Consider the following 11,242-nt stretch of genomic DNA (forward strand, 5'->3'; position numbering starts at 1 on the left):
TTCCTTACACAACAATTTCATGCAATGATTAAAAAATTTATAAAATCTCATATTTTTCATTTTCTTTCCTTAATGGTGGAACCAACAACCTCTTTTAATACCATGATCTATTTTCAATTCTTAATAAAAAAATCTTCCCTTCCAATAGAAATCAAACACAACACAACAATTACTTTTACATTAAATAATCTTCCTCAGGAATTATAACTCGTAACAACATAAAATTCAATCATTTAATACAACATAATTAAATTTATTTATAATCATCTTTCACATAAATTTATGCATTAATCTAACACAATTCTATCATATATTAATTTGTTCCCCCTTGGTTAACCCTATAGGTTCTATTGAACCATATGATTTTTCTTTCATGATTTCTTTCTAATTTCCCTTCCATTATAATCCACTCTATCATAATTTCTATCATCGTAACAAATTTTACATTTCCCTCAAATTCCTATCATGAGCCCAAGCCAAAATTCACAAATTTAGCATCAATTTTTTTTTTTCAATTGAACTTATAAAGTTAGGTTTAAAACCCCTTACCCAGTAATAAAATAAATTTTGAATGCTAAATGGTTGAAATTTTTTTTGCTCTTCCTCTTATTTTTCCTTTTTTGTTGCTGCTTCTCTCTCTTATTTTCTCTTTCTCTTTCTTGATTCTCTCTTATTTTTTTAGTTAATGCACTTAAATCCTCACCCACTCTTTAATTGAAGCCTTAACTCTTGAATCATTCTAAGATTTTTGACATGTAACTCTCATATTTCTCTTTTCTCGTCCCCCCTCTCTTTAAAAATTCTGGCCAACAGTATATAGAGGAAGAAGAATTGAATTTCTCGATCTTTCATTTTATTTATAAAAATGTCATTAATGAGTTTCTATTTTACGTTTTTGCCCAATTGCTAACAGTTTTTTATGGCTTTTCCGAATACTAATTGTCATAAAATTTACCCAAAATAAAATAATATGTTAGAAAATTCTTTATAAAATTTCAACCTAATTTGATGATCAAATTGAGATTTATGCAAGTTAACGTAAAACTGATTAATAAGTAATTTTACACTAAAAATTCAAATTTTCTAGTGTCATTCCTCCATGAACCTAATTAATTCCTCAAGTAAGTTCTATATACCATTTTGTCATTTTATATATATTTATTTTATATTTTCATTCTTTATTTCATTTATAAGTTTATTATCATCTTATGATAATAACGTCATTAATTTCATCCAAGTTTATACTAAAACTTTTTCATATATTTTTTTCTTTTATACATTGAAGCTTATTTAAGAATTTCTCTTTCATTTACAGGATTATGACTTTCTTTACTTAAAAAATATTTTGATTTATACATAATCTAGTTTTATATTAGAATATGGTTTGAGTCTCAATTATTATTATTATAATTGTTGTTATTATGATCTATGGAGAGTCTGCTGGGGTTGGAATTCCAGCAAAACAAAAGAAAACTTGAGAAAGTAAAAAAAGTAAAAACTTCTCTCTCCCCTCGAACACACTCTACCAATTCAATTCCATCTACCGTAGCATCGTCCTCCTCGAGCCCTAAACTTTTATAGGATAAAGGCGCTAATAATACTTAGATAACTCAAAGGGGCTTCCATCTAGCACTCGCTTTACACAAAGCTAAAAAAAATGGCACACTCAGGCCTCTCCACATCCACCTCTCTTCTCTTCTCTCCTAACCCTTCACTCGGCTCCGCTCCCAATGCCAACAAATTTTCTTTCCCTTTCCACCCTCTCCGTTACAGGTCAGCCATTCTCTTTTTTTACTAATTTTGTTTTTTCCAGAATTGAGACACGGATATTTGCCAATTACCCGATGGTTTTACCATTATTATTATTATTATTATCAGTGTTTCTGGATTAACTGAAGAGTAATAAAGGAAAAAAAATTGAATCTTTGAACTATTTTTTGTTTTATTGGATGCTAAACCCGTACTATAACTATCTTTTTTTTTTTTTTTGCTTTTTATAAAAGTAAGTTTTTAATTGCAGGTTGGATTTAAGCTCGATTGAAAATACTCTGAATAATCTTTTTTTTTTAGAATGGATAATTGCTATTAGTAAGCTAGAATTTACCTCTTGCATTTGAAAAATGTTCCATGTGTGCCGTGATTAATTACTCAAGAAATTCAGATGTCCTCGTTTTCTACATGTACTGCAGCAAATTGAGAAAGTTAGGTAGTGATAGAAAGGCAATCCAGACGTCTTCAGTGAAGGCTGTTTACTCTGGTGAATTTTGGGCACCTGAGAGAAGTTTGCGGCAGGGGATTTGGTCTATGAGGTGGGTAGGATTTACCCCTTTTAACTTGCTGTGTTTATTTGCTTGATGTGCTAATAAATGGAGAAGAAAATGTGGAATTGGTTTTGTAGGGAAGATTTGCAAATCCCTTCTTCGCCCTTCTTCCCTGCCTATGCAAATGGAGCTCAAGGGCAAGGACCACCTCCAATGGTGCATGAACGGTTCCAGAGTGTTATCAGTCAACTTTTTCAACATGTAAGTGAATACATCAATCATCTTTCTTTCTCTTCTTGCTTATCATCTATCATTGAATGCTTGGCTGTTTTTATATGAGATTTGATCTTAGTGTTGTTAAAATTCCTAGAGAATTATACGCTGTGGTGGAGCTGTTGATGATGACATGGCAAACATTATTGTTGCTCAACTTCTCTATCTCGATGCTGTTGATCCTAACAAAGTGAGTTTGGTGACTTTTCGTTGTGGCTGGCTGATATCTTATCGGTCATTGTCAACTTCATTTCAATTTGCGTTTGCTTCTGAGCCCCCAAACAGCATTAAAGTTAATGATTTCATCCTTCCATTATTAACAGATTTTAGTCAAGTCAATGACTATAACACATGCACAAACACGAGACAAAATGAACCTGTTTTATCACTGTCCTTGATTATACGAAGAATTGAGGCAAACAGTTTACTAACCAGGGATTGCTTTTTCTTCCAAGCAGGATATTGTTATGTATGTGAATTCTCCCGGAGGATCAGTTACAGCTGGTAATTCCTTTTCAGATTGAAGTCTCCTTTTATTTGTTACCTTTTTTCAGTTTCCTGAGCATGTGAAGTAATGTTGTTTTTACTCGTTTGAGGCTTACTCTCTCTCTCTCTCTCTCTCTCTCTCTCTGTGCCTTTTTTCTGTTCTTCTTTTTTCTTAGGCATGGCAATATTTGACACAATGAGGCACATCCGACCTGATGTCTCCACTGTCTGTGTTGGACTGGCAGCTAGGTACAAGATTTACTAGTTCCCTGTTTTCTTTCTTGTCATTTATTCCCTAACTGCTACAGGAATCACTGATTTATACTATGTGCTATATTTTTACTGTTACCTATACCTTAGTTGCACAGTGAATCATTATAGACCAATGTATTGCCTCATTTATTCATCAACTATTAGAAGAACTATGTTTTATTGACAGGAGCTTAATTGAATTATGAAAAAGTAGCTTTTCTGTCATGGGTTGGATTTAACATTTCCAACCTTGCTCCTTTATGAGTCAAACAGCATTAGTTTTGAAACTTCAAAGGAATCTATATGATGTAGATTTGTCAGGCTTGCCCAAGTGTTAGGACGGGAGAAATATGTTTAAGTGAATTATATGGAATGTTAGTTGATGATCAGAGAATTATATCTGTACCGTCTCAGTAGATGCATGTGGTGAGCTGTTTTTTTCTGTGATTTTACCATGGGAATAACTTAAATGATTTGGTATCTAGATCTTGAGCTAATGGCTATTGATCAGGCAACCTCAAGGTTCTTATGATAGATCCTCAGCAAGGAAATTACTAGGTGAGGTAAGCTCACCATTGGACCACACTTAAAGTGATTCTGTGACTCCCCCCTTTGTTTGTGTGGGCTAATGGTTAGCCATGCTCACCTAATGATTTCTTCTCGATAACAGAGTTGAGCTGGATGCATCACTGTAATAAAACTGTAGAAACTGAATTTATCTAGGATCTCAGAACCCACCTTTTTCCATGACACAAATTAAAGCCAATATTCCTTAAGGCGTGATAAATATTTCTGCTATTGCTTGTCCTGTGCATGGAGTGTTGTATGTGGCTGCTTGTGGTTGTCTTTTGGATGATTATCCTCTATATCCTTAGAGTTATAGTGCATCCTCGTAGGGATTCCATGAAGGATATTTGACTTCCCAGCATATATGAAGTCTTTTCCTCTGAATTCTATGCTGCATTTTTTCCCAATTAAGGTCTACCAATAATTGTCAAAACTTCTGCCATACTTCCTCTTACAGGCCAAGGACTCAGTATACTAAACTATCTACCTGATCTTTCTCCAGACACGTTATGAACAGAGTGCTTATGGAACCACTAACATTCTGTGTTGCGTGTAAAAAATATATTTTTAAATTTAAATTCTATGAAATGGTGGGAAAGGGGAAAAATATGCCCTTGACAATACCATTTAATTCACTCAGGATTCTTGAATAGTTTCCATTATTAACATTCTGTCTTATGTCGTTTGATCTCCTTTTTTTTGGTTAAACAGTATGGGGGCTTTTCTGCTTAGTGCCGGGACCAAAGGTAAAATGCTCCATTGACTTCTTGACTTAAAGTTCCAATCTGTGGTTGCTGCTTCGAAATTTACTGAATATGTTTCTCTTTTACTATGTGACTGAAGGAAAAAGATACAGCTTGCCGAATTCAAGGATAATGATCCATCAGCCTCTTGGTGGAGCTCAAGGTGGGCAATCTGACATAGATATCCAGGTATGCCATCCTTTTTCTCCCAAACTTGTATTTGTTTGTGAAGCCTTTATATTATTTATCCTTAACTGATATATCCATAGTGCTTCTGATTTATTAGTCGTACATGTGTCCCAGAGATGAACTAGATTTGATCTGAAATGAGTTTATGTCGCGGTATGGGACCTATTGGTTCCTGGCACAGTTTCTCATATCATTGAAACCATTTGTCTTTGGCCTAAACATCTCTTATAACATTGGCATAATTTTCAGGCAAATGAAATGTTGCATCACAAGGCAAACCTAAATGGGTATCTCGCCTACCACACTGGTCAAAGTCTTGAGAAGATCAACCAGGATACAGATCGTGATTACTTCATGAGTGCGAAAGAAGCCAAGGACTACGGGCTTATTGATGGTGTTATCTTGAATCCTCTCAAGGCTCTCCAGCCACTGGCAGCTGCAGCAGATCAACAATGACCCATCTAGCATTTAATGATCAAGCATATTGATATCCATGCGCTAGGGAATCATAGAACATGTTTTGCTGTTAGTTCAGGCAGAGCCTTTTCTCCCCACACACTCTCTCTCATAATCTTTTATATCGTGGGCGCGTTTTAGTTGAACCAAAGCCTGAGAAAGTGATTGAACGGATATGTGCATCTATTCCCTAGGATCTTCATCACCATTTTTATTCAGCATCATTGTTATTGTAAATGAATGGTGCTGCTTTCGCTAGAGAGCTTACAGTTGAGTTCAGACCAACTTTACCTCTAGATTCTCGCTCACGGTGCTGAGTTTGCAAGGACCAATTTGATGAGCAGTGTCTTGGATGTGGAGTAGTGCTTATTCAGCAGCGAGGCACAGCTAGTAATCCAACAAATTCTTTCAGTTGGTTATTTAGTAAACTACTCCTTCCCCGAATTATATAGCAATTTTCAAGATAGTCCTCAAAAGTTAAATAATTTTCAGTCTCTCTGTTACTATGTTTACAGTTTCAATGTTCATCGCCTTCAATCATATTACAACAAGAACACAAGGGAGAGGCAATGTAATTTGGGGGCAGTTTTAAAACTCTAATTTTTTTTCCTTGCCTCTTTACTCGCTGCCTAGGGCACCATGTCAAAGCTCTTGAATCGTGCTGCACATTTCTGCAACATTGAAGTGGGTTGTATTTTTATTTTATGGTGGTACTAGAAACCATGGAAGATGGAGGCTAAAAGAAGGTGGGCAGAGGAGAAAATGCGAGAAAGTAAAACTACGAGCCTGAATATGGATTTTGATGTCTTGTTTTGTAGGTCAGCTGGAGTAGAGGCATTCCATTACAAATTATTTTGTACTTCAACTAGGCTCCTCGAGTTCGGATTAATCTTAAATGGTATAAGCTTCATTTATAAATTGCGGCTTGCGTTTCAACTGAAAGCTGTTTACAGACAAAAGGACAACCAAAATGGTCGCTTTTTGCCTCCAAATTTAATAAAATAATGGTATAATTACCTTAACCTCCTTTAAGAAAATCTTTTATGAGAAGAATCCATCTAATATTTTGTATCTTCATGGAAAAAAAAAAAATTTAGATAGATTAAGCTCCATGGTTTCAAAGTACTTTTTGATCGAAAATATATTAAAATAATATATTTTTAAAAATTCATCTTTCACATCAGCATATCAAAATAATTCAAAAATACTAAAAAATTAATTTTAAGCTTACAATACTAACTCCAAATGTGTTTTATATTATATAAACATCCATATTATTATATGATTTATATCTATAGTATTATACATCTTTATGTCTTCAAATATTTGTATCATGTGTACAATTACATGTTTCACCATAAACTACACATAATATATATGATACAACAATTTTCCTTTTCCTTTAAAGCAAATCATATCATATAGATGTTAATAAAATAAGTACAGATTTTAATTTTTAATTTGAAAATCTTGTTTTGAGGTTTTATAGATATAAATTAATATTTTGATGAGTTCTTTAGAATACAAATTTTTTTGTAGGAGTATTTTGGTAAGTATCTCAAAAATCATCACCATCTACAATGAAATAAAAACTGTAGAATAATCTAATATTATCAATTGTGCTGTGCTCTATGCGTTCCAGGTTTTCCTTTTTCATTGGATAAACAATTTTTTTTTTCTTAGTTCTTTACACGGGCTTGCATTAAAATAATAATAATAATAATTGGTGCGGCATATCGCCTGGCCTTGCACATAAAAGTTTTCCAAGTTAATTATTGGGATTTAAAAAAAAATAGCATAGTTTATTTTATTATTTTTTAGAAAATAACACGTGTTAAAAAAGTATTTGAAAAATAATTAAAACACTTAAAAAAATATTTGAAAAATAATTCAAACACAACTACATTTTAAAATATTATTTTTATACACAACTGCTATTTAGAATAGTAAGCATATCTTAAAATATATTTTTCTACATAATTGCTATTTAAAATATCAGTTGTTTGAGTAAATAACTCAAAATATCTATTTTTTTTTAAATTAATTAACCTTAACAAAAATCAATCAAATATTTTACCAAGATTCAATGGTTAAAATATAAGATTAAAGGTCTAATAGCCAAGAAAAAAAAAGCATATAAGGTGAAGCGGCAAAAGAGAAAAATGAAGGAAGAAAAAAAAAATTAAAAAAAAAATAGGTTACCAAGGACACACCAAGACTATCAACATATCCAGTACTGTTAGAAAGATCTCGATTAAACAATTCAATTACACATTAAAAGAATACCAAAGGCGGTTGTAATTAACCTTAAATTAACTCCGAACAAAACCATAACAAATTACAACTACGTTTAGTGGTCTTTCAAGGTGTGATTAAAATCATCTTATCGAGATTTTTTTAATAGCCTAGAAAAAAAGAGCAGGTAAGGTGAAGTGGTAAGAGAGAAAAATGAGGGAAGAAAAAAAATAAAAAAGGAATAGGTCGTCGAGGACATATCGAGACTATTTTCGACATATCCGATATCGTTAGAAAGATCTCAATGAAACAATTCAACTACACATTAAAAGAATACCAAAGGAGGTCGTAATTAACCCTAATTTATCTCCGAACAAAACCCTAACAAATTACAATTACGTTCAGTAGTCTTTCAATGTATGGTTAAAATTATTGTTTGAAGATCTTTTTAATAATACTGGGCATGTCAAAAATAAAAGTTCGGTAACTCATTCTTTTTTAGTTATTGAATTTCAAATCTTATTTTTAGCTATTAAATCTTCATAAAAATTTTAGTTAAATTTTTATATAAGTTAATTAAATTGTGAGGTATGTAGTTTCTAAAACAGTTATTATTCCCGACAATAATTACATTAAACTTTTATTCTCAACAGCAATCATGATATAAAATACCCCAATTATTGATGCACATTACGTCCCTCTGGCTTTTTCCTGATGTAAATGACTTGCCTCCACGAGTACTAAATGAGGTATATGATAATATTTGACAAGTTTAGGCGTTTTTGGAGGCTTATGCCACTCCTTTCCCCGGCAAAAGACATGTATCTGAAGGCTTGGCCTTGTCTACCAGCAGAATCTACAACAGCTGACACGCCCGAAAACACAAAGCACCATTAATTTTTTTTAAAAAGAGCGATGCTTCCTCAATCAAGCTGAACAGTAAGTTTCTTCCAAAAAACGCCAAACATCTCTTTCACCAAAGCAACCACTCACCCCAAAAAGCAAATTGAGAGAGAGAGAGAGAGAGACCCTTATCTCATAAAAGATCTCTGAGCACTCACTTGTGAACCTCGTGCCTTCTTTAATTTAAAACACAGAAATATGCTCACAACTCTCTCCTCTTCCACTCTGAAAAATGTGGGTTTCTCGTCTATCAAAGAGCATATAGTCTCAATCTCAAGAAACCTGATAAAAGATGATGTATCTCTCCACTACCTTCTGTTAGTGTGCGCAACTTTAGTACCACTTTACTCGTTTGGTGAAAGTAAAGAAGAGAAACTACAAGTAACAACTACTCCTAGCAGTAGCCTATACATGGACATTTTAAGAACATTTTTCAAGGCAGGATGCCCCAAGAGGCCAAGAAAAAAAAACTAGAATCAAGAAGGGACAACAGGAATCCTTTCATCGAAAAAACTGCCCCTCGTGAAGCTAGTGAAAGACGAAGATGTGGGGTAGCTCTTCTAGTTCATCAAAGAAGTCGTTGTTCTCTTCTGATTTGGGTGCTGAAAATGTCATCAGTCTGGAGCAACTGATGGGCTCCTCATCCAAGACAATACCCAATGTATCATGACTTTTCTCTGGGTTCTCAGCGAAAGGATCTTCTTGGCTGATCATGATATCCTGAGAAATTCTTATTGGGGATTGTAAGTAGTGAAAACTGTTACCTTCACTGGCATTTTCATCAGCGCTTGGCACAATGGGGTGGCCATGCTCTTCTTCTGTTTCTTCTTCTGGCTTTTCTTGTTTGGGAGTTACGGGATGATCTACATGATCAGTCGGAGGGGTTTCGGGATCTTTTGACTGTTGGTTCAGGCTGGATTCGTGGAGATCCGGACCTGGATGGTTGTGATTTGAGGTGTAAGTAATGATGAGTACTGAAGCATCTGTCCTGCATCTCTCCACTTGTTTCTTGGCTGAACAGCCCTTTGATGTACTGCACCTGTAATAGCCCCTGCATGGCATGAAAACCAGTGACTGCTGATAAGTACTCTTGTTTTGTACAGGGAAAATAATCATGGAGAAATTACAGTGATAGAAAAGGCAGTCTTTTGGAACTTTTAGACAAAATCCAGTGGATCCAGGGGGGGGGGGGGGGGGGGAATTCACTTTCTAACTCCCAAAGTGTCAGCTGATAAAGTAACATTAGAAAAAAAGTATGATCTACTGCAATTTTAAGGGGAAAAAAAGAGTTAGACCATGAATTAAGATACATAGAGAAGAGAAAAGAGACTTGATCCAAAATGAAAGAAGATGATAAACCTTGGATGAGGAGATCCTTTAATAGGCTTTTGCCCATATTTCCTCCAAGACCAGAAATCAGAAGGTGGCCCTTCATTCTTTGATTTCCCAGCATTTTTTCCAATCCTCACTCTAACAACAGTCTTCTCAACCACCTTCCTACAAAATGAACTCGATGTTTTAAGAATGATTTTGGGCACATAAAGGAGAAGACTTGGCAGAAACATGCCTCTCAATCAACTAGCTAGCTTTTCAAAATGAAACTATACTTAACAAGAATGTAAAAGAAAACAAAAGCAAGAAAAATGAGCACCAACCTACCTTCTTTTGGATGTCTGGATTTCTTGGGTGTGCTCTGAAACATTAGAGTCCAATTTTCTAGATGGAGAACCATCCATGACTCAGTTTTTCTGCTATGCTGCTTCTAACTAGGTTATGCCAAGAAAAAAATGCCTTGATGAAAGACAGAATTGCTCTGAATATTAACCTCGAGAAGTTAGTGAAAAAGAAAATAAGAAGATCAAGATCATACTCTAACCCAATTGATTGAGAGAGAGAGAGAGAGAGAGAGAGAGAGAGAGAGGGAGGGAGGGAGCTGGCAATAGATGACAAGAACCTCAAGTTGCTTTTTCTCAGTTTTCTTTTCACACATTCAATACAAACAACCATGCATTTATCAGCACTACCCGCAGCTTGCAATAAAATAAATCCACCCACACAGCTGCACACATAAATGTGAAGATAGGTGCCTCATATGGGAAAAAATATTCTGGCCCCCTCCCTCCCTCCCTCCCCTCGATTGGCTGGAAGAAGAGTGGGGCCCTCCTCTATGTCCATACACATTCTGGAGCTGCCATGTGGAAATTATTATGGTCCGCATGCCATGTAAGAAACTCGCGACTTCTTCTTCTTCTTCTTCTGTTTTTTTTTTTATTGTGGGTGCAGAGTCAGACACATTTTGGAAAACTTCAAAACATAAAAAGATGCAATGCATTTGGTTATTAATGGATATGGTAAGGTGACAAGTCATTGCACCATGTTTCCAACAAGCAACCTTCCTTGGTTAACCACATTAATATATACATATACGGATTTTATTTTTTTTGAAAAATTGCATAGCTCGCTAAAAGTTACAAGAACATATTGAATGCACAGTTCGAATACAACCATATTTTAGAATATTATTTTTATACACATTTATTATTTGGAATAATAGTCTTGTTTCAAAACATTTTTTTACACAACTGTTATTTAAATAATAGTTATTTAATGAATGTTTCAAAATATCTTCTTTTGCAAATTAATTAACCTCAACAAAAATTAATTAAATATTTTATGAAAATCCAATAATTAAAAGATAGGATTGAAGATCCAATAGCTAAGAAAAAATAAAAAGAGAAAATGTGATGTGGTAGGAGAGAGAAATAAAAGGGAAAAAAAAACGAATGAGTCACCATGAATATACTATGACTTTGTTTTTAACACATCTGGTACCGTTAGAAAGATATTAACAAAATGATTCTAACTATAACTTGAAAG

At 34.2% G+C, this 11,242-nt stretch overlaps 2 protein-coding genes across 3 annotated transcripts; one reads left to right on the plus strand and one right to left on the minus strand.

The window, feature by feature from the left end:
* The first annotated feature begins 1,456 nt into the window (after positions 1 to 1,456).
* On the plus strand, positions 1,457 to 6,264 carry LOC133690593 (ATP-dependent Clp protease proteolytic subunit 5, chloroplastic-like). Of its 2 annotated transcripts, none has more exons than XM_062110818.1 (9): positions 1,457 to 1,773; positions 2,190 to 2,309; positions 2,399 to 2,522; positions 2,632 to 2,724; positions 2,993 to 3,038; positions 3,197 to 3,269; positions 4,551 to 4,585; positions 4,683 to 4,771; positions 6,046 to 6,264. In XM_062110818.1, the coding sequence occupies exons 1-9, from the start codon at positions 1,658 to 1,660 to the stop codon at positions 6,094 to 6,096; spliced, it is 747 nt and encodes a 248-aa protein (XP_061966802.1). In that variant the 5' UTR covers positions 1,457 to 1,657; the 3' UTR covers positions 6,097 to 6,264. The 2 variants fall into 2 exon arrangements, with proteins under 2 accessions (XP_061966802.1, XP_061966801.1); XM_062110817.1 differs by lacking the exon at positions 6,046 to 6,264 and adding an exon at positions 5,021 to 5,712 and having other exon boundaries at positions 1,460 to 1,773.
* A 2,425-nt stretch (positions 6,265 to 8,689) lies between these two features.
* On the minus strand, positions 8,690 to 10,435 carry LOC133690564 (probable WRKY transcription factor 69). Its single transcript, XM_062110788.1, has 3 exons — positions 10,025 to 10,435; positions 9,725 to 9,862; positions 8,690 to 9,416 (listed from the first exon to the last, which is right to left on the minus strand). Exons 1-3 carry the CDS (start codon positions 10,099 to 10,101, stop codon positions 8,894 to 8,896), a joined length of 738 nt encoding a protein of 245 aa, XP_061966772.1. The 5' UTR covers positions 10,102 to 10,435; the 3' UTR covers positions 8,690 to 8,893.
* Between the last annotated feature and the right edge of the window lie 807 nt (positions 10,436 to 11,242).

Source organism: Populus nigra, chromosome 4 (assembly GCF_951802175.1).
Source record: "Populus nigra chromosome 4, ddPopNigr1.1, whole genome shotgun sequence".
Lineage (NCBI taxonomy): Eukaryota > Viridiplantae > Streptophyta > Magnoliopsida > Malpighiales > Salicaceae > Populus > Populus nigra.